The 23,560-nt window shown below is 39.6% G+C and overlaps 1 protein-coding gene across 2 annotated transcripts; it reads left to right on the forward strand.

Moving 5' to 3' along the window:
• On the forward strand, positions 1 to 23,544 carry lpgat1 (lysophosphatidylglycerol acyltransferase 1). 2 transcript variants are annotated; one of them, XM_057352461.1, is made up of 8 exons: positions 1 to 647; positions 1,824 to 2,076; positions 8,781 to 8,899; positions 9,057 to 9,152; positions 9,289 to 9,565; positions 12,103 to 12,229; positions 21,076 to 21,182; positions 21,272 to 23,544. In XM_057352461.1, the coding sequence occupies exons 2-8, from the start codon at positions 1,839 to 1,841 to the stop codon at positions 21,421 to 21,423; spliced, it is 1,116 nt and encodes a 371-aa protein (XP_057208444.1). In that variant the 5' UTR covers positions 1 to 647; positions 1,824 to 1,838; the 3' UTR covers positions 21,424 to 23,544. The 2 variants fall into 2 exon arrangements, with proteins under 2 accessions (XP_057208444.1, XP_057208446.1); XM_057352463.1 differs by lacking the exon at positions 1 to 647 and adding an exon at positions 746 to 1,172.
• Positions 23,545 to 23,560: the final 16 nt, after the last annotated feature.

Below are 23,560 nucleotides of genomic sequence, written 5' to 3' on the forward strand. Positions count from 1 at the left end.
CCAACTAAATGTAGTGGAACAACGGAACTTGTACAGAATTTGTAATATCTTTGGTTTCATTTTAATATGTAGATTCGGATTAGGATTCGGTTTCTTTAAGGGCTTCATTGTTTCTAGCGTGTTTTAGGAGATTGAAGAAAATACAGTAGACTAAGATCTCAAGATTTGAAGAGTTTATATCTTAATACTGTACAGTTCAGCTTTTGGGTTCTCCAGTGGTAGAACTGGGCCTAGACCGGTGCGCGTGCCCTCACTGAGTCTGCGCGTGCCCGAGGCCTGTAGTTGGAAGAGGTTCAGAATAACGGAGCCGCGATCATCTTCACCATCCCGGAGGTGAGGCCCAGCGAGCACACGCCTCATTCGAAACGTAAAGATGAGCTCATGAGTCTGATCGCAGGCGTGTGCTGTGTTCGATTCGGGGATTTGAGATCACATCCAGATCCAGAGGTTCGGCCGTGTGACTCCAGCGGTAACGGCAGCGGCATGAGCGCGTGAGCTGAAGCGCATGCATCCGGACAGGACGCGCATTCTCGGAGCCGAGACTAGTCTAAAGCTCACGGGTTCACCGACCATCTTGCGCTACATGTGACCGATCCGAACCGCCCGAATCCATCGGCAGCTTCACCAGCGGGCTGCGAATTAGCACGGTGAGGAACCACATTTTCACATGAAGAGCAGGCGGGTAATAACGAGACTTCCGTGCTGATGTCATTGTAGCCGTTTTTACAAAATCTGGATTTGTGTTCTGATCCGGTTCGGGTCGGGTGTGTAACGTTAGCTTTAACGGATCCGTCAAGGACTTAACGTTATGTCCAAATCTCATTAATGACCCGCATCAACCAGACTCCGGTCACTTTACGTGCAGGACAGATTATGGAAACTGATTTCAATCTCAAAATCCACAATTAATAAATCAGTCACTAAAATACATCGATTTTAAATGAATTAAAGAACGATCAGATGTATGTGACCGTTAAACGGAATTAATGACCGGAGTGCGCCTTAGCTTAGCATGCTAGCACAGCAGCGCGCGACCGAAACAGTTCAACCTTTTATTATACAGCAAGAGTTGTATGATCTTATTTTGTGTATTCGTATATTTGTATTGTGATCGTTAAACATGGTACTGTGTTGAGGAGATTGGCAATGCTGAGAAAGCAGCTGTTAAGACGGTATGTAGCGTTAGCATGTTAGCCGTGTTAGCGCTTTATTCAGTCTCCCGTTTGAAATTTTTGACCTTTTATTGATGATCTTTTTATAGTTTCATTAGAAAACAGATGAGTACAAGTCATGCTGAAAAATGACTTTGTTTGGGTGTGTTAAACTGTAACAGGACCTGTTAGCATGCGATCAAACCGTATGTTTATTTAATGCGATTGAATGTAAGGTTCTTTTTTTTTTAATGACACTTATTGTTATGGCTATTATGCCTATACCCTTTTTTAAGGCAGGCCTTAATCCAGGACAAATGCAGCATTAATCCTGGCAGTCTGTAATGAAATGTTGTATATTGTATCTTGGTCACAGTTCCCTAAAGTGGCTCCTCCTCACGTGCCTCTCAGGCAATATACTTGAATTTCAACCAGAGTTGGTCATTGTTTGTTTTTCGCGATTTACAGATATCAAAGTCTAACTTGGGTGTCAGTGTGAGCCGGCACATTAATATTTGAGCTCTGTTTGTAAAGCAGCTCACAGGCGTGAGGTTTATATCTCCATTCGTTATTTCTATTCAACCTCTGCCAACTTCATGTCTTGTGATCATTGGCTTGATATAAACATGCGTCAGGTCGAGATTGAATTTGCTCTGCTTTTATCTCCCACAGCCAGGACAGTACAGAATGGCTCCTCACCTGGACGCGGCCCGCAAACTGGCCTGGATCTTGCTGAAGTCGCTGCTGCGTTTCACCTTCATGTTTGTCAATAACTGTGTCGCGATCCCGTCCTACTGCCTCTACCTGATGGTACTGCAGCCGTTGAGACTTCTGGATGCCCCCACGTTTTGGTACATCGAGGGGGTCATGTTCAGATGGTTGCTGGCCATGGTGGCTTCATGGGGCTGGTGTGCAGGTTACACCGGTAAGACCGGATTTTTGTTTATCAACAAAATCCTATTATTCAAAGTTGAACTTTAATTTACAAAGCTGCGGAGTATTATGCAGTTGTCAGGGCCTGGTGTAAAGAGGATCTCTACTAACAGCGCCGCAAAATTCGAGTTTGAGGTGTGAAACATCTTTGATTTGTGGTTCAGCGGAGCCTTGGACTGGGTTAGTTTTTCAGCCAGTATCTCATCCAGTGGCACCAAAATTTGACTTTTGAGTGCACTTCTATTGACCGTTCGGGAGTCTTTATTGACTTGCGCAGCCTAGCGTTTCCTGGTTTTGTATTGATTTTGTGTTTACAGACAAGTTTGAAAATGATGATTTGAGTCCTTTTTTGCTTTTATGAAGTGTACACGCTATTACCAGCGAGAACCAGGGCCGGGTGTAGGGAGAGCATTGCCCCCCCAACATTTTTCTCCAAAAATATCCAACTGACTATTAAAATGATAAAAAATGAAATACTTTATTAAATAATGATATGTCAATTTAATCACACAAAAATGCATGCAATGAACTATGATTATATATCTGCCCCACCAGAATATATGATTGACCCCCAGTTAAGTCAGCCTAGTGCCTGGCGAGAACCTCGAGGCAGCTTGTTGTTTACTTATCTCTTCGTGAATCAGCATCGCCATTCATCAGAGAATGGATTGAGGGGGTGGTGGCCCGTTTTGCTTAATGTGTCGCATCCGCAAGTTTAAACACGTGACTTTTTTTAACATGTGGCTAGATGTCATGTTCACAAAAACGTGTTGACCCTAAGGTAGGTACACAAGGGCAAGGACACACGGGTGGTCATTTTTATGAAAGAAAGTGAGCCGCTTCAACCCCTAGAATGCATACAGAATCATACTTTGACTTGATAAAGCGGTTGAACAACTTCCCTTTCACAATTACGGTTACACTTTTTGACTACTGTTAATTCTGCATCACGTTTTGAACACATTGTTCTTCAGCTATCAAAAGAGGAATTGTGTAAAGAGTAGGGATGCACGATAAATTATCGGCCGTATCGGTATCGGACAATAAAAGGTCATTTTTAATGTTATCAGTATCGGCCGATAATAAAATTTAGGCCCATACATTATAGCCGATAAATTTTAATAAATCTGGTTGAACCATTTCAGCTGCAGTCAGCACGGTGCTAACAGTTAAAATCCAGTACAGTACTGTTAGACCGTTATAATTTGTTTATTAAATAAACATTATACCAGAAAAGTTTAAAAGTTAAAGAATCTTTAATTAGTGTAAAGTAACCTGGTACATGATTTTCAGGGGAAAAAAGAAGTTGCAGTCTCAGAAAATGTTGTATAATATTGACATACTGTATATCAGCCAATATGTCGGTTATCGGCTTCCAATGTTCAACAATTATCGTTATCGGTCAAAATTTACATATCAGTGCATCCCTAGTAAAGAGTACAGATTATGTTTGTATCCAGAAGCCCTTGTTTATTTGCGCCTGTATTTTCTGTAGTTAAGTTACACTAAGTAAGCAGTGAGCTAAACGTTCACAAATTGAGATGAGCAATGTTTGGAATGCAACATGTTAGAGTATAAAATTATTATTGGTGCTTGTATAATACCTGCTCATGTTCGGCTGAGCTGCGACGTCGTCACATAGACATTATCTGAAGTTCAAAGGTCGGCTTTGAACGTTACGTGAAAAGCGGGAAATGTAAAATGGCATTATAAATAGTTTTATTGGTCGGTCAAAGCAGTTTCATACCTCTGAAATGCCTATAAAGAACATTGCTTCATTTCATTCTCATCTGTCATAATTAATGCCAGATAAACGTCAGAGTAACGTTGCTGTGAGGTTGACATGTGGTGATTAAGGATAACATCTGCACATAGCAGCGCAGGTCACATGATAAGTGAAGAATGCAGTGCTTGGAACAAAGATCGCCACGATGCTATGACCACGTAACAGTTGTGTGGCCACAACATACAACAGAAATTCTGTTCAGGTACGAGACGTACACACCGTTAGGTTTAGGAGTGATAACGGCACTGATAGCCGCTGTCTGGCATCTCTGCGCTGGAAAGAAATGTGGATGCTAAACCTGTTTGTTGGAGCTGTTTTTATCGCTGAGTAGTTATTAGGCAATCGTCAGCGACAGAGGCATTGTCTTTTCTTTATGCTTCAGACAGCAAGCCCTTTCTGGATTTGGATTTCTGGGAAGGCAATACACAAACTCACGCTTCACTTTTCTAATGCACGTTGCCATTACTTCATCCATACATGCATTTTCTTTTTAAATCTTTAATAAAAAGATATTGACTTGTTCTTGCTGTCTCTTTGCTGATGCATGCGAGTTTGCATGGAAAAAAGACGTAACCCCACCGTTCCAACCACCTGTCATTTAAAAGCCACATTAAAGTAGCGTAACGGCAGCAAACACGGAGATCGAATCGATTCACAATGGATGAAATAAATTATTTTGAGTCTGGTTTCAGGTTTACCTGATGCTGATTGGATGCGTGTCTCATGTAAACACTCCCTTTGAGCTCAATGCAATAGAATAAAATGCAGAAGTCTGAAGATGCTGTTGTAACCTTTTAACTTGATACGCCATCTTAATGCAAAGCCTGGGGTGGGATGCTTTAAAGCATCGCACACAAATGCGTTGGTTGGAATAATTAAACTAAAAACATCTTGATCTTCTTAGTTTAAGATGAAAGCAGTTATCGAAGTTTGTCAAAATGTTGTTTTGTCTGAGCCGATGGTCTCATCATTAATGTGGCGCCAATACACATACCGCGCGCGACCCGAGCTTGATTCCCGGGCTCGAGGCCTTTGCCAAACCCGTCATATTGTATGTGTTAATATTGCTGTAGTATTGCTTATTCTGATTGGTGTGGACTGCATCTTTGCATTTTGTTTGCATGACTTTTTACCACATGGTCTCCATGACCAAGCTTCTGTATTACATGCAAAATCATGCAGATTTGCATTGAAAAGATGTTTAGCTGATATGATCACTGTACATCCAGTCTTGTTTTAAACAGTTTCAGTAACTAAACTGCACAGCTGGCTGCAATTGAGATTATGAGAGACATGGTGTGGCTCATCGGCTTGATCTTTCGAGCCGGTCTGCTTTGAGGTCCTGATCTGTCCGAGGTCCGAACTTTCATCTTCTAAATAACACATTGCTGTTGTTGTCGTAGGCGGCAACATAATGTTGGTGTGTTCGTTTTTTTTACCCCGAAAGCAAGTGGAATAAAATAAAATATTTGTCTAAATTGTGATTGCGTTGCATGAGCCATTGTGAGGTCAATTAGTTTATCTAGTTGTTTGCATTTCTTTTTTCTTAAATGATTAGTTGCGATTAGGAGTGTAACGGTTCTCGGTAAATAATTGAACCGCACGGTTGTCCACCAACGGTTCGGCACACGGTCCAACGCGCTTGGACCGCGGCTCATCTTAAATCTGACGACGCATTTATAATATGGTTCGTTAAAAATTATAATGCATAAAACAGACTGACAAAGTTCAGCTAATGTATGTTTGTCGATGGATACACATTTAATACCTACAACAAATCAAATAACGTAGACACCTTTCAATAGGATTGACGTATGCTGTAATATGACCATTTGTCATTTCTGCTTTCATCACCCGGGTGTTGTGAGCGTGCGAGTGCAGGTGAGACCTGAGCAGCACATGTTGCTGTTTAAACTAAACTCATTCAAGCCTTGCCAATTTATACATTTAAGTGCAAGATGATGCAGAAGAGAACTCGCTTGCGCGCTGTGAGAAGATCCGAAGCGCGCATCAAGTCTCAGACATGGCGCAAATATTGAGTTGTCTTTGAAGCGCTTAAACGGACAAATTCACACACGAAGTAGGTCAACATGCCCCTCTTGTCGAGTATCTTAACAAACATAGTAGGTTATGTCTTTAGTGAACGGACGAAACAGACGAAAAACAACGCATGTGTACAGTATCAATGTACTGGATCCGTTTCATTCCTCTTAAAGCGACAGCGGCATATTCCTGCTGTCTGTTAAAAGTCAAGGAAATCACTCACTGCTTGTGACTCAATAGCTACCGTGAGTAATTTGAACCGTTACACCCCTAGTCGCGATTAATCGCATCCAGATCAAAAGTGTGTTTTTACATAACATATGTCTGTGCTAGGGATGCTCAATTCGGTTAATTTCCCTAACCGAGAAACAACGCTCGTTATCTTTACATTAACCGTTAACTGATAAGATTTTAATATTAAATTGGAATGAAATAAAAATACATGCTGCGTCTCATTTCGAGAGCTGCGTCCAACGGAGCTCATTTCTTTTTGTAAAAAGAAAAACAATGGTTCAGTTATTTGGAAATGGTTTGGATTTAAAAGATCTGATGAGCAGCAACAACAAGCGATCTGTAAACAATGCCATAAAACGGTTATGTCAAAAGGTGGAAGCACGACAAATCTCTTCCACCACCTGCAAAAATGACGCGGCACAAAACGAAACGTGATTGGCTGCTTTACTGTCACTCACGTGGCCTCTTGGGCGGGCCTTGGCCAAAGAAAGCGGTGATAAGGTCTGGCTACGCGAGACTACGTTGGAAGCTTCTTTTACCCGCAGTGTGCCTTACGAAAAGAAAGTTATTATAATTGTTGTTTACAATTTGTGTGTTATAAACAAGTGGTGTGCAGCTGTATGTTTTCAAATAGGGAAAAAAAACCCTGTCATTGAATTTCTTTTCACAAGCCATTTTAATAAAGGTGATTGTGACATCTCACATGAGGCTTTGACTTGCTAGTAAACATTTATTCCACTTTGTAGAAATTATCGATATACATATTGGATATCGCCTTTCATCAAAAAAATACAGAGATATGAATTTTGGTCAATATCGCCCAGCCCTAATGATGCTTAACATCTGACTCCTGCCGCTGATCTTTGCTGCGACACTTGTTCCGCTTATTAATATTATATTAATATATTATTATATATAGTTTAAGTTATATAAACATTTATTTACTTTGATCATTTATATATCGTCGCTGTCGGGAGGAATCCTCGCATCTCCAAAACCATTATTTTTCAGGAAATAAAAAAACTGCATATTTTTTAGTTATTAAACATTGTTTAGTTAAAGTTGGTATTATACCTTATATTGCTATCATATACTGTTGTGTACCAACATTAACACAACATTTCCCCAAAACCATGTTTAATCGGAGATACAAGGTTTATGACTTGGGAGATACGAGCTTATGCTGTCATTGATAAGAATGATGCCTGCAGTGTTCATCAAAGTCTGCGGTCGCATTGAGTCTTTTGACAAGAGACTAGGCTTTAAGAGCTAATGATTGTGGTTACATACATATTCCTAAACTCTATTTTAAATGTTAGAGCTATGAGTGATGCAATGCCAAAATAAGACGTTAAACAGGCTGTCTAATATAAGCGGAAATTAATCTGCACGCAAATAAAGTCGGCGGTCGCGTTGAGCCTCTTGACAAGAGAAAAGGCTTCAATAGTTAACCAAAGCTAACAACTGTGGTTACGTACATCTTCCTAAACTCTATTTTAAAGGATTAAGAACTATAAGTGATGTAATACAAAAAACGATGAGCTGACTAGGCTGTCTAATAGGCGGAAATTAGCCGAATCTTCTTCAAACTTACCTTCGTGGCTCACGGGCTTCCTTCTGCACCGAAGCATTACAGCTATCGATTTTTAACAAAACAGGCCTACTCAAATGTATCTAACCTAACTATTTTCACTCGTTATTGTCTAAAAAACTTTCAATCAGGAGACGTAATGCCGAGAGGCTCCCGCGGAGTGAAGAAGAGGTGGAGTTACGAGACTTCTCAGACAGTTGAAGTGTCCAATGGAGTTAAGAGATTTGCTCTCAAGCTATTTTCAACACTTTAGATTGGTTAATAATTTGTAAAAATAACAGACCCACATGGGGACTGACCAATAGCATCGATTTGTGAAAAAATATGAAATTGACCAAATTTGGACATAGGAGGTTTCCGCCCGACAGCGACGATATATTTTAAATATGTATGTGTTTATAAATAAATAAAAATATATGAACAGTACACCGACATATATCATGTGAACACGTTTATTTTGGATGCGATTAATTGAATTGTCATCTTTTTGATGCTATAGATGTTACCTGTGTTCATCTATAAAGGTATAGTTCACCATCAAATCAAAATTAGACTATAATTAAGTCATCCCGCATGCCGTCCTGTGTACATGCATTTCTGTCACTTGAGTTTTGCAGTTTGTGTGGCAGCACTTTAGAACATCCAGTGTGAAATCGTAGGAGCCTTGCTTGATGTCCTGTAGTCTGTAAGCAAATACTCTTTGTTTATGCAAGGTTCAGGGGTTCCTTTTTAGCAAACACGGGTGCACCGTAACTGGTCATGTCAGGTGCCCTCAACCGTTTGTGATCTTTGTCTCTGGTAACAGCAGAGGCAGGCATCCGTGCCATGACTCAGCTTGACCTCTCCGAAAGTGTCGTTGAGTATCCGTATCTTCACAGGCTTCTTTAAAAACAGTATTAAGGGCAAAGTACAGAAGCGTAGTGGAACGAGGATCTTTGACCCGCTGTCCAGCAATCTTCGGTCTTGAAGTTCTAGTATTGCTTAATTATATGGTGTTTTTAACGATATGAATGTCTGAGTAATGTGTTTCTTTTGGCTGTAGTAACAGAATGGGGTGATGATGTGAGGCCGATGTCTGAAGAAGAAGCCATGGTCATAGTCAACCATCAAGCCACGGGTGATGTGTGCACTTTGATGATGTGCTTGCAGGACAAGGGCACGGTAAGCGCTCCTCCTGTTGGGCTGGGGTTGGTTTGGGGGTATGCTCCGCTCTGATTCTAGGTTTGGTGTATTGCTTTTACTAAGGTTATGTTGTAAATATATATTTTTGTCACATATTTCCGGTTTGTAATCAGGTGTTGAATGCTTTCTTGTCCAGGTTGTGCGAAAGATGATGTGGTTGATGGACCATGTTTTTAAATATACCAATTTTGGAGTTGTGTCCCTGATTCATGGAGATTTCTTCATCAGACAGGTAAGTTGTCACTTATATCCGTCACTTTTAATGAAGACCCAGACAAGTTGTGTGGCTCTTCTTAGTGCAAAGACAAAGACAAAAAAAGGTTATTTTAACCTTATGTAGACACATACTTGTCATGAATCACCTACAGGGCAAAGCATATCGAGAAAAACAGCTGGTTTACCTGAAGGAACACCTGGAAAAGTATTACTACAGCAGAGACAGGAAGTGGATCGTGCTGTTTCCTGAGGGTGGCTTCCTGAGAAAGAGGCGAGAAACAAGTCAGGCCTTCGCCAAAAAGAATGACTTGCCTCACCTGACTCACGTTACACTGCCACGGTTGGGTGCCACACAGGTCATTTTGAAGATCCTGGGACCCCAGCAGGAGAATGGCATTCTGGGAACAGAGGGAAGTCCACAGAGTCAAAGTAAGAAATCAAGTCAATGCCTTGTATGTTTTGTTTTGTTTAAGCTCAAGCAGCTTTATCCGGCTTTGTTTCCCAGGCTTCTCTGCTTCCAAAATACAAATTTGGTTTGACAATTGTAGTGCTTTACTCATACAAAAACCATAGTCATTATATTTGTATTCAATGTGTGTACACACAAATTTCATTATATATCTCTGTGTACTGTACATATTTGCTTTGTGTGTATAAACACATACATGTAGACATGTGTACATATATATTTAGTAGGGCTGTGCGATATTAAAGAAAAATGTGATATGCGATAGCATGCTAAATAATGCGATATGATATTTTTCTTTTTCTATCTGCATCAACTTAAAACTTAAAGACTATAGACCACTTCGCAAGATGTAAATACTGGTCCAGAAGCACTTCCGGTTTCAGTTTTTTTTATCTCACATGTATAATTGAAACTAAGATGTTTGTTTAACATTTTGATTCGGTTAAAAATGTTCTGTTGCATTTTCTTCAACCATTGTGTAGTGTTAAAAAACTGGAACAGGAAGTTCTTTTGGAAGTTTTCAGCCCTATTATTTAGCAAGAATTTGCATGTATGTATATTAAAGGTGGAGTGAACTGGCCGTTTTTATTGTTTTATACTATTGTCTGATGTCTACTTATGACGTTCGCGTGGTTTTTACATTCAAAAACATCAAAATCAATAAGTAATAGGCTAATTTCTACCGTGGTTTTGAGGCCGGCTGGAGAAACGCTCAGTTTTTAAGGGCGGGCCGCATAGAAGACTTGGCAGTAAACGCCCACTGCTATGATTGGATAGCAGCTTGCGTAGTTGACTTAGTTGGAGCCTTCTGTGAATTTGGTTAGACACGTAATGTTATGTAACGTGATTTTACTCAAATTTACAGACTTATTTCCCTGATGTGATGGCTTGGCTTATAGTTGTATAGCCTGTAGTTGTATGGTGTTTAGTGATATATGACCGTACATGTCAGCATTTAATACCCGCAAACCGGAGAGAAGATCACCGTGATCGCGGGTCTCAAATGTTATAATTTTCATGATAAATAAACAAACGGTAGACTCCCGGCCAAAACGACAGTGTTGGCAGATATGGATATGACCCGGCACCAGAAATAATATCAAAACATTTCAAAACAGCCTCCATTATTCGCAAATGGTGGATAAAACCTTGAAAAATGATATTTTCTGATCGCAGAGATGCCGATTACAATTATTACAAATGACGCCCCAGAGGTCCCCAGGTAATACTATCAGGGCATATCAAGCGATCTCTAACAAAGCAATAGTGACGCATAGTACAAATATGTTTTACTCGCATAAGATTGCTGCGCCATTCCTATCGGATCCAAAAATGACGTCACATCACTGCTTTTTTATTTTAGTCTCTCCGCAAAACCAAGCGTCGACCTGTGACTTGTTCAAGGAATCCGCGTTGAAATGAAACGAACAAATGCTCAATGTTTTCCCTACGTGAGCTGGAACGTCTTTAACAATGAACTTCAAACACGCATTCCTACTGTCGGAATCCGAAGGAAGGTTATGCAGCGGCTGTGTTCTTCCACAACCAGGCACTGCACAGTATTTTGCGATCTTTAACGGCATGATGCTTACACTCGCTCTATCTTGTGTTCAGTACTGTCATGTGCGAACCAGTGGGAGGGGCTAGAGAAGTAGCCGTTGATATTCTTCTGTGGAGGCTGTGTTCAACCTATCGATAGGTGGATTCCAGGACATGGCGTTCGCTGAGCCTGGTGTCAATAACAGTTGTTATTTCAGTATCAAGGGCGTTTTCAGGTCTGACACTTACAGGATGTTCGCTTGAATACGATTCCCTCTTATATAACAAAAGCTCGGGTTGAAATTGTGGTCCTAGTTCACTGCACCTTTAACATAAAATTCAAATATATGTACATATATACAGACCTCTTGCACATATTTGTTCTGCTTAATGGCGCTTATGTGTAGTTGTCAACTAATGAAGCCTGAATTCTGGCAGGCTAAAATAACCTAATACCGGTTAAACAAGATAATGACATGTAGTTATTAGTAATATCTACCATTAAATATGCGGAAACGGGCATTATAATCTCAGATTACATGTAAAATCATGCGTACACGCTTAAAAAAAATTAAATGTCTGAGATTGTCGTTTTCTCACACAAAGCTAGCAGCAGAACACAGTGTTTGAATACAGAATGCAAGTCACATGAGTATATTTGGAGCTTCATCATAAGCATTTCAGTGGCCAGTGGATAAATGTAGACTCCTCCAATGACAAATTAACTTAACTCTTCATGTATATAGAAAAGATCATCAAAAAGAAGAAAAAACTGTTCTTCAGCTTTAGCATTTTGGTTTTAAGTTACAATAAAGCTGCTATGAAATTGCAAGTGGTTCATATGATTTTAGTAACCGAGCGTATGAAAGAGCAATTGTTCATTCAACTGAGACTGTATTGTGGAACTTTAATGTTTATTTACAGTGAATCATAGGGACATTGATGTGTCTCCCTTCAGGTAACAAACCTAAAGGAATCCAGTGGGTAATAGATGTGACTATAGCCTACCCTAATGCACGACCAATCGATATTCAGACGTGGATTTTTGGTTATAGAGATCCAACAGTCACACATGTGCACTACAGGTAAGAAACATTTCCTCAAATCATAAAACATGTAGTGTTGTATTGGTAGCCTACATGTGTATATACTCTCTTGACTACTCGTTTTGTAACAATGTCAATCTTTTATTGCATGTATTAATTTACGACAAAACGCCTATAAATACAGGAGTAATATATTTGAAACATACTAAATCTGCCATGTTTTCATTGACAGATGAACTTGTATGTTAGGTCACCTATGGCTGTTAAACGTTTAATCGTGATTAATCGCATCCAGAATGAAAGTTTGTGTTTGGATAATATTAGGAATGCATGCCGATATTAATCGGATGTTATTGGATTAATTTAACACCATCGGCATATCTGCAATAGCATGAAAAAGGCCAATACCGATGGTTTATTAGGGCCCTATGATTTCCGTGATGCAGAAAACACGGACGGAAAGTAGCAAACACGCCAGAATGTAGCACTGAACAGCTTATAAAATGTGATATGTGTGTGAGGTTTCATGTACTGTAGTGGACTTTTTAACGTCTGGACGCAAACACTTAAACTGAACAGCGCTGCTAGTTTACCTCAGGCGCATTTTACCGTCAAAAGCCGTCAAAATAAAAGTCCAGTTAACCACATGACAAAACTGCTACTAAAAATGTACAAAACTAGTAATTAAGTGTGAGTAGACTTAATACAGCAAAAGAAAAGAACAAGATGTAAGATACTAGTTTATATTAACATAGTCGTACATTATGCTCTATTTGTATGGATTATTTCCGTTAGGTTCAAAATAGTTGAGTATGTTTTCATGTGGGCAAAAGTATATTACTTTTAAGTAGTAAAAAAAGGAAAACGCAGAATCCAGAAAATAAAAACGGAAAAAACGCAATTTTGGGGAAAAAATAAAACGGATTTCATAGGGCCCTAGTTTATTAATTAACTGCATGGAGGCAACGAGTTGCATGTCTGAATAATCCAATGTTTTTCTCTGAGCAAAATAATTAAATAGCAACAGCAGCACAGACTTTAAGAAATGTTTTATTTTAAGTCAAATAGGTTCATCCTGGCTCAAATTGAGGTGGAGGTGGTGCCATCCTGATCTTGTACACACACACGTAGGCCTACCGCACCTTTAAGTGGCTTAACCAAAGTGACTTTGACAGGTTCTAATAAAATTAGATGAAAATGACAATTATTAAGTTATATAAAACTTTACTTTTATTCAACCAAACAGAAATGTTTTTTTTAATCAAATAAAGCTTTTTTATCATTTTCAACTAACTTTTCAACCCACAATAGCCAACTGAATTAACCAGTCTTACTAAATGAGCAAAGCTCATTCACATCTTGCAATCTCTGTGGTTCACTTTAAATGATTCAATGATCTCGTTTAAATAGTTTAAATGAATCGGTTCAAATGAGTCATTCTCGTTCTGAACGTTCATCAGTCATTCTGAACGCAATGTGTGTTCATACTGGCGAACTCGCTGTGTACAGTATACGCTGATTCAACGATCCAACTGCACAGCTAAAGACATTACAATGATGTGCGTCATGTTAATTTAAGAAATTTCAAGAAATTAAACGTACTGTGATGCAAAACAAACAGCCGTCAAACACAGCCAGCTCTTGTTCTGCAACTCTTTTTAGCGCCTCAGTGTGCTGATAACGAAGCAGCGCCTCCACTGTGGTGTAATGTCGCAACTGCAGTTAAAAATGACAGTCTGTTAAATGCACGCAGCATTTCTTGTGAAGACACCCGACATAATTTTGGCTGAGTCTGAGGCGGCATGACATTTGACGGAGGCGGCCGCCTCCAATTTCTCTATGCAGGAAAAACCCTGGTTAATGTTGTTAAAATAAAATAAATATTGGATAACAAAAATCACCTTTGAAGATTGTCATGTTGTCTTATTGTATTTTTATCTTAACTTGTGCCTCTCTTAAAATGTTAAATGGATCCATTCAATTAATTGAATGCAGAAAAAACTAGCTAGGATTGTGTAGTACTGTATGCAATTGACCAATATCGGAATCGGACGATAGTTGTTTGTTAAAATTGGTATCGGCCAAATAAAATCCTATTGGTGCATCCCTAGATAATATATGTCTGTGTACTATGCATATTAATTTTGTATTTATAAACACATACACATACATGTATATATTTATTAAAATTAATTAATGGTTATATAAAATTTAAATACCTTAATATAAATATATACATGTACTCTTGAAAAGAGATGCCCGCCTCACATTTTCCAGTGTTTTTATTGATGATCCTTCTGAATTTGGTGACTTTTGATCCTGTGGCCTCATGGAATAGAAAAGTGTTTTTTTGCTTACTGAAAAATCACGGAAGTAGTAGACCATCCTGATATTTCTTTCATACTGTCTTTGAATACTAACAGTGAATTCATGCAAATTTTTTAGTACAAATATTTTAGTCTATAATGGGTTTGTTCGCCCCCGTTGTGTTTCCAAACTTGCGTGACCGACTTTCATTGAACATGAGGAGAAATTTGAAAGGATATTGACTTGCAGTGACGGTGAATGGTGACCGAAACCGTCAGTCATTAACATACTGCCTTTTGTGTTGTGATGGGAGAGGGATTGAACCCAGATCATTCCTTCAAGCATTCCCGTGAATTTATTGGCAGGTGGGAGGGTGGTCACACAGGGTCAACAAACTGACGTTCTTCTTCACGCTTTTGTTCTGCTGTATGCTGATTCAGTGGGAGTCCAGACGGCAGAGCTGTGATTTATGAGCTCTTATACTCTCATCAGCTCACTGGCTGCAGTTTTATCTCCACCGCTGCCTTACAACAGCCTCACAGAGAAACAAAAGTGTCAAGTTAATGATGGTTGGCAAAGTAAGCAAATAATACACTGCTCTTCATTTGATGTGTTTTGTTGGTGCCAGGTTAATGGTTGACCAACATGAAAGAAGGTTCCTTGTGTCCGTCGCTTATATTGCAGATTCATTTTTGCACACACATCCAGGTCTTATTACACCAAAGCAGTTTTAAGGGAATAGTTTACCCCAAAATGAAAATTCTGTCATCATTTACTGCAACTAAATGTCTGTTCTGCTAAACACAAAGGAAGATAATTGTCAGTAGCCGAACAGATCTCATTCCCCATTGACTCCCATAGTATTTATTTTCCCTACTACGGCTGTAAATGTGGCATGAGTTTTGTTTGGTTACTGGCATTCTTCCAAATATCTTTCTTTGTGTTCTGCAGAACTAAGAAATTTATACAGGTTTGGAACAACCCGAGGGTGACTAAATGATAACGGAATTTTCATTTTTGGGTGAACTGTTCCTTTAAGCAGCTAAAAATGGCAGGCGCTCTTCTAAAACTTGTGACTCCTTCGACTGTCAAGATGCTAGTATGTCTGAGCCGATAGCATCAACCTGTTTCCCCTCTCTCCGCCATGTACTTTCCTGTCCAATAAAGGCATAAAAAGGCCAGATAGTATTTTAAGAAGATGCTAGTGTAATCTAGCCATAGTTCTGATGCACTTCAAGGTCATGATCACCTTGACAACACTTACGCCGTAGCTCATTTTGACGATGCTGATTGGTCATTTTGAACCGTGACTCTCACCTAAGTGCTGAACGGCTACTGTTGCTCTTTTCACACTTTGTTTTTTGACTTTGGCTGGCGGGGAAAGTGCCAAGGGCGACGATGATTCAAGGAGATGTATACTTCATCACTAACTTGAATCTCACTTTAATTCTGAGTGACTTTGAAATGGCCTAAACGAGGAACCGCCTGCTACTGCTTGTGTAGTCTGGATTGATGCGCGCTACTTCTTGTTCACTTGAGAGCAGAGGTCGCGTTAACCAAAAATTCTCCGTCATTGACCGATTTTTTTATACCAGTGACGGAAAAATCTGAAGGCTGTCTGTCATTTTGACGGATCGTAATCGAAGGGACGCGTACGTTTCCCATTCCTTACTCATAAATGCCTCGTCCATTCAGGAAAACCCATGCGGGATCATCGGAGCGGGGCGTATATAAACAAGACTACTATTGTCCCACCACCGTTTAATTTGTTTCGCCATAGTTTCAAAACGAACCGAAAATCTTTTTGCACTTTTTATAACAACACGGCGATCTCTAACGTTGTTTGTGGTGTTGTTTCTGGATCTGATTCTGCAAAGCGTGCATCTGTCATTCAATAAGACTCTGTCGTCGCGTGCTCTCATACACACACAGGCGCGCACAAACCCGTGGAGCGGTGTTGACAGATTTTTATCTTTCACAGAGCGATAGCGACCAGCGTCATTTTGGATAATCCTTAACGTTCAGTGAGTGGGAAAAAAAGTCTCTCTGCGTCTTCTCCTTTCATGACCTAACAGCAGCTTAAAGTTAGTTGTAAGTGAATAAATGATTGATTACAAAACAGCGTGTACAAGCACGCGTCATCGTTACTGACTGGACATGAACATTTGTCTGTAATTAGTATTTTATGTCTGACAACAGAAACATTAAATATATAAACCACTTCAGCTTTATTGGGTATTAAAATTACATTAAGTTAACAGAACGCATGTATGTCGCGATGGCGTCACAAACATGCTAATTGGCACGTCATATCACCTCACACCATAGTGACGGGTAAAAATAGATTATGATGGATTTCTTACGAGCCTGACGGATAATGAAAAAGTCTAGTGCAACCTCTGCTTCAGAGCTGTGACAGCTTGGTGCTTTTACTCAGACATTTTCATGAGCAATGAGCTCATACATGTTTAAACAATGTGTTTGCTCTTTATCTTTAGTTTGTGGCACCTTGGTTTGTATAAGAACATGGTTTAGTGTTGACTCCTCTTAGTAATGGTAGGGTTGGGTCGATCTTTCAGTTTAATACCGTCGACCCATTGTACAAAGATTGTGGCGTTTATAGCGCTGTTGTGCAAAATGCTGTTGTAAACTTTTCGCTTTTGGTTTTTAGTAGATAACGTGAGGGTGTGACAATTTCGTCAATGAATGGCTACATAGGTCAACTTTTGGTTGAATTATGGAGTGTCACGTTTGTGCCTGTAGTTAGTCAATCTGCTCTCTGTATCTTTATAAACTCTGTGTGCATTGCAAATATATTGCATTTCATATTGCAACCTGGTGATAAACTCATGGGGGTCATTCCTAGTGTTCGGTGCCATTTGAGTCCCCAAAACATATGGTATATTTTATTTTAAAATGGGATTACAAACATTTTGTAAAGCTTATCTTATATAATTCACCCATCTTCACCATAGCACACGATGATATGTTCTTACAATTCAATTGCGTTTAAAATAATTACTCTTGATTTTAGTGTAAGTCGGCTGAACTGTCATGTCCACAGTCATGTACTGTATGCTTAACTTCACTTACATACAGTACGGGCAATTTCAGCGTTATGGACGTGACATAAAAACACTTTTGTTGCCAATATATACTGAAGCATCCGTTTATATTTCACTAAACCCTTGTTGATAGAGTTTAAACATCAGTCTATGCACAGGTTTTCTATTTTAAAAAAGGGAAATAAACGTGCGTTATGGATGTGACATTTTTTGGAGACGACAAACTTCGCTGGATTTCTGTGAATTTAAATGCACAAACCTGAAGCAACAATACCCAACAAATGGAGAAGGGATGCCTCTTCATAGAACATAAAATAGTTACTTTATTTTAATTTTCATTTGCCAATTAATGAGTAATATGTACCGTTGTGGATGTGACGATCCTGAAAATGGTACTCACCTGACTATGAAAAATCGTGCACTAAAAATAAAACGAATGCTTTAAAAACTTGAAGAGAGACCTCACATGGGTATTTGAACCAGCAAATGTTGCTGTTAGTATAGTAAAATCCTTTGTTTTTTTTCATGGTATGGTTGACATTTTCAAGAATTGCCCAAATATAACTAATAAAATAAAATAAGTACTACACGTTTCATCGGTGTTGTATAGCCATATTTACTGGACACTATCCCTCAGCCTTTTTTTGTTATTCATATATTTTAAATGGTTAAAATCGTATGAATGACCCATGGTATGAATTAATATACAATATATCATGTGTATTTTATATTGCATCGCTCAAATTATAATGATCAGAAAAAGAGTGGCAGTAAGGCGAGCTGGTGGTGTGACAGAGATGTTTAATTGGGGATCATGCTTCATTTCAAGCAAGACGTGAAGGAGTCTTGAGGGAACAAGCTGCACTGTAAGCACAATACGTGTGAGCTTCGCAAACTCCTGAAGTCTCGCAGATATCGGCTAGGTCTTTGGTTATAATGAGACCCAAAAGTGTTTCGACGGTCATTATTCACTGACCTGCGCTATAAAGCATAAAACTCGCAAAAAAACACCTAATAATGTTGAAGTTGCGAAAACTGGTAGGGCGTGACCGAGTGTGTGGTGATAATCTTTATGGTGTTAAATGATCCTCTAGTAGTGTGAACACGTGATCCATCCTATAGATCCGTGCCTGGCGTGTATCTCAGGTGACTTGCGTTCCCCCGGCGCGTATCTCATTCTATTGCCTGGCATTTTCTGGAATTTGTCCCCTAGGGCCTTATTACTCCACACCTATTGATTTGTGTGTGGTAGATGGAAAACGGGTGAGGATAAACTAGTCAAAAGAGAGATAAGAGGTATAGATGAATGTGAGAGTTAATGTGTGTTTCTGTGTTTCAATCAGAGATATGGGAAGTTCATATTAGCTTATAAAGTTCATCAACAGCTTTGTAAAATGTTTTTTGATAATTGCTTGACAGTGACAAGAATTAGTACCAGCGTTATGTTTATGTGACAATTATTTCTAAATAAGTAATAAATGGACATGAAATATTAAGAATGATTTCTGTTGTGTTCACTCGCTGCTTATTTTAAATCCCTCATCAGTCACATATTAGTTTCTTGCACCAAAAGATGTCACACAGATTTGTAAAAAAGTGTATAACTTTATAACAGACTCCGGTCTCCGCGTATCGTTAGTGATACAGTATTATTAGTGTTCTGTATAACTGAATGCATAAATGTATACGTGAAATCTCCTAACGACATCGACATCGAATTCATAATTCGGGATCATTTTGTAATATTTTGTCAGTTACGTCCTTCAGTACTGTTTGTTTGTTTGTAAGAGATGTTTATGGTTTCAGGTTTGCACGGACAGCGTTTCAGGGTGTTTTTAAACTGCTAGCGACAGTTTGTAGGTGTAAATCAGCACAAATGCTAAGCCTGTCAGTGTGTTCAGCACTCAGCAAGGTAAAAAGCTGAGCTCTTCACTTCATCATGCTATCTGTGAGAGATCCGAGGAAGATTGATGAAGACTCTTCTTTCGTGCTTGCATTTTCATTCCTTAGGTCTTCGTTGCCTTTTTGTCAGAGCACACATTCTAACCTTTACTCCATATTAGGGGGAAGAAGACAAAATATGCTGGAGCAATATGAAAACCCTCTTTAAAAGAATAGTTCACTTTGAAAGTCAAATTTCATAATTGACTCACCCACATGTCATACAAGCCGTCCGTGTGTTTATTGAGGCTGATGAGGAAAGCTTTCTAGGGTTCTTAATCCATATAATGGACATATAAAAGGTCCAAATTTCAGTTGCATCGCAGCTTCGAAAGGCTCTACACGACACCAGCCGATGAATAAGGGTGTTGTCTAGCGAAACGATTGGACATCTTCCAAGAAAACAAATGATAATGTTTGCAAAGTATATCATTTTTTTGACATTTTAATTTTAAAGTGAACTATTCCTTTAAGAGCTGACTGCCTTTTTGATAGTAGCGCTAGAATGCACTTATCGAACCGGTCTGTTGTCAGATTGTATAGCTAATTTCAAATGTAAAATTAAAACATCATTTTGTTGTAGACAATTCAGTCTTTCCTCATTAAATTCCATCCTTTCAATAGAACATACAGTCCTTGACTTTCTCAAATAAAGTCAATAGTAGGAAAGCTGCAATACACGATATGGGGTTTACGATCACAATATTTTGATCATAAGTTTTTTTCCAATAACACACAACTATTTATAAAATTGACAACATTCAGGGTGTAAACAAATCTTCTGTATGTACATTCACTGAATAATAAAACGATTTGAACAAAGAATTCCAGCTGTATGAATGTGACCTTTTCAGTCAAAATTTGAAATGTAAACTCGCAGAGAATGTGTTTATTATCAATATATTGAATCATATGTTTATATTTTAATGATATCATTTTTATCTAATGATAGAGTCCAGACATCAGGAAAATATCAGTCCATGCATGAGTTTTCTGTTTTAAAGGAGGGAAAAATGAACGTGTTATGGATGTGACAAAAAAACATGCACGTTTTTGAGAGACGACATACTTTGTAGGATTTCTGGGAATTAAAATGTACAAACCAGAAGCAATTATACCCAACAAATGGAGAAGCAATGGCTCTTCATAGAACATAAAATAGTTGTTTTTATTTACATTTTCTTGTGCCCATTTATGAGGAAAATGGGCCGTTATGGATGTGACAATTCACTTACCTGTCTATGAAAAACGATGTTTTAAAAACAATAAGAGTGACTTCTCCATAGTGACGTGATCTGACCTATCAGTGCGAAGATTGATTTTCATCGTACGGTTGACATTTGCATGAAATTGCCCTAGAATTAAAATGAAGAGGAATGAAGTTGATCTCTTACAGAGAGAACTTTTAGAGCAGTAAATCTTTCAAAACACATCGACAGGGTCACATGCACAGCTCAACCAATAGGATATTGCCACAGTGCTACAACACAGGGCTGTGTTTGACAGAAACGTATGTTTTACTTTCAATGTTTTCAATGTAACGCATTAATCAAAATTAAATGTATGTTTTAGGACATACGCTATAAAGGATGTGCCAGTAGAAACAGATGCTCTGACAGATTGGCTGTATCAGCGATTTGTGGAAAAGGAGAAACTTCTGGATCACTTCTACAAGACAGGTAGCTCGACAAAACCAAAGTGACTGAAATCTGTTAGCTGTAAATATTCCTCCTGCGCTCAAACTCTCTTTCCATCCGTTATCTCGCAGGTACTTTCCCCCCACTAGACGGCCAAAAGGAGACGGTCTCCCGAAATATGACCCCCGACAACGTCTGGCTGGTTTTTGTCCAAACGTTCGCCTTCGCCTCAGGCTACATGTGGTACAGCATTCTACATCACGTCTACTGCTGGTTCTTCTAACAGCTCTGTGGAGACCCCAACGTGCTGGACGGAGGAGGAAAAGCCAGAGACCGCGAGTCCAGATCGCCGTTCTCCTCTGCCGGACGCTTGAATGTACCCGCAGAACGTCTCGAGCTGCTGTATTCGATCACGGCCCACCCCATCCTTCCTACGGACAGACACATCCGCCCGATCCCATCTGCCCGTGCAGACATGCGTTTATCCTTTAGATTTGCATAGAACCAGTACAACATGTTTACACATGCGCGCTCACATGCAGAGAGAAAATGATGCACATCTGATTGTTTACTCATGCACATGTGGTTTCGTTTTTACTTACAATCAAAATTAGGCTCAGGAAAAAGTCAGAGATAGATCTCTCACGTCTTTCATTTCCACGTCTCGCCACGTGAGCTCCCCCCACCCCTTCTGCGACAAACACCAAACGGGATGACAGATTTTTGTTCCAGAGACTTCTGTCCTGTTTGGAAGAGCCTCCTCTGGCTTTCTTTGCACTATGAATCCTCTTCGGTGTGAGCCGACCCCTTATCGCTTCTCCCTCGTGGCTCTTTTGTCTCGTGTCGACTGGACGCTGTTTTCTGCGTGTATTGTCAGTATTGAGAGATTGTAGAGCGTTTGTGATATTGTTTACACGGACCGGGCACCTGGTTTGGACGGGAAGGACGTTTCCGATGATGTCTGGGGAAGTCATTGCAAAGAGGAACCTGGTTCTCGTTTTATTGTGTATAAAACATTACGGGGCAATGATAAGAGCGTGTCATTTCGGGACTTTACACAATCGACGCCATACAGACACATCTCCGTGCACCACAAGACTGCCACACAACAGACATCCAATAGGAAAAACGCAGCCCCTCATCTCCAAAGTTTTACAAATATTTAAGCCATATGCTTATATCTTGGGCTTGAAGGGGGGCTGACATTCTACTGACTGAACTTCATTGTCCTAAAAAAAGATTTTAATTTTCTTCACTTTTTATTTTTGGTCGCATTTCTGTAAACGTGACAGCGTAACCTGCCTGTGTGATTGTGTGACTGCCCTTTTCCTTCCTGTGTTTTAGATGCACATACTGTCTGGTTGCTTCATGTTCTGTCAGAGTGTTGGCAAATATCTGTTTAACAGTCGAGTTTATTTTATTTAGTTGAATTCTTTATCCTCGTTGTGTGTTTAATCTTGTACAGAATGGAGTCCAAGCTGTAACGGCGTTGAGTTGAAGCATTTTTACTTTTGAAATATCTTGAATGTTTAAGAATGATGACGGAGCCGGATGCCGTTCGCTCTCTTCTCGAGCGATCGTGTGGCCCTTTTTTATGTTCATCGGAAGAAACGTCGTTTCTGCTGCCGTAAAGGAGGAGCGGAGATGTAGATTACATTTTTTTTGTGTCAAGGCACAAAATGTTTTAGACTAGCTTTTGACTGTCTTGAGGATAATGGATCCGAGCTCGTGGAGCTAAAAGGAAACGTTTTCCGCAAGCTGGAGACAAAATTGCTAAAAGCATCATGTTTTCCATGCGTGAAATCGGACCTGTTTGTTTGTGTGCGTTTACGACCGAGTCGTCTTTGTGCGCTCCTCGTATCGAAAGAGAAAATATGGGTGGTCCAGCAATAATGTACCGAGAAAAAAAAGCCCATGTTGTGGCGCTTTAAAGGAACGATGCTTAGATGTACAAATTAGATATTTGTAGTTGAAAACGTCGCACCGTTTTGTGTCACTTCCCCCTCGACCTAAGCCATGTCACCTTTGTAAGTGATCTCTGTTTCCATAGCTTGCCAGACTGAAATGTGAATGACGCCACGAGACTTAAGCGAAAGCCAAGTTAGATGCAGACTGCATTGGGAGCAAGCTACGTCACCGTGAACCTCGCCGCCAGGAGCTCCCTTCAGACGTGAGAGACATTGGGTTCCTCTCCTCCTCCGCGCTGTCTGTCCGATGGAGACGTGACATTGTTTTTTTAAGTATGGTTTTATGTTGAAAAAAAGTGAGATATCTATATATTAGCAATTTAACCAAATTACGATAGAATGGTCCATAAATTTCATTTTGTACTTCTGTTTCTCTTCCTAGCTACCCAGCCATTTTACAACACAAATTAATTGTGCTGGAATAAAAATCACGAGCAGCAGTGACCCACTGAC

Source organism: Triplophysa rosa, linkage group LG15 (assembly GCF_024868665.1).
Source record: "Triplophysa rosa linkage group LG15, Trosa_1v2, whole genome shotgun sequence".
Classification (NCBI taxonomy): domain Eukaryota; kingdom Metazoa; phylum Chordata; class Actinopteri; order Cypriniformes; family Nemacheilidae; genus Triplophysa; species Triplophysa rosa.

Bases quoted from the DNA above. Each gene is read 5' to 3' on its own strand.
- lpgat1 (XM_057352461.1), top strand. From the start codon at position 1,839: ATGGCTCCTCACCTGGACGCGGCCCGCAAACTGGCCTGGATCTTGCTG. The intron at 8,900-9,056 runs GTAAGCGCTCCT...TTTCTTGTCCAG, and splicing joins GCTTGCAGGACAAGGGCACG to GTTGTGCGAAAGATGATGTG. The intron at 9,566-12,102 runs GTAAGAAATCAA...GTCTCCCTTCAG, and splicing joins GGGAAGTCCACAGAGTCAAA to GTAACAAACCTAAAGGAATC.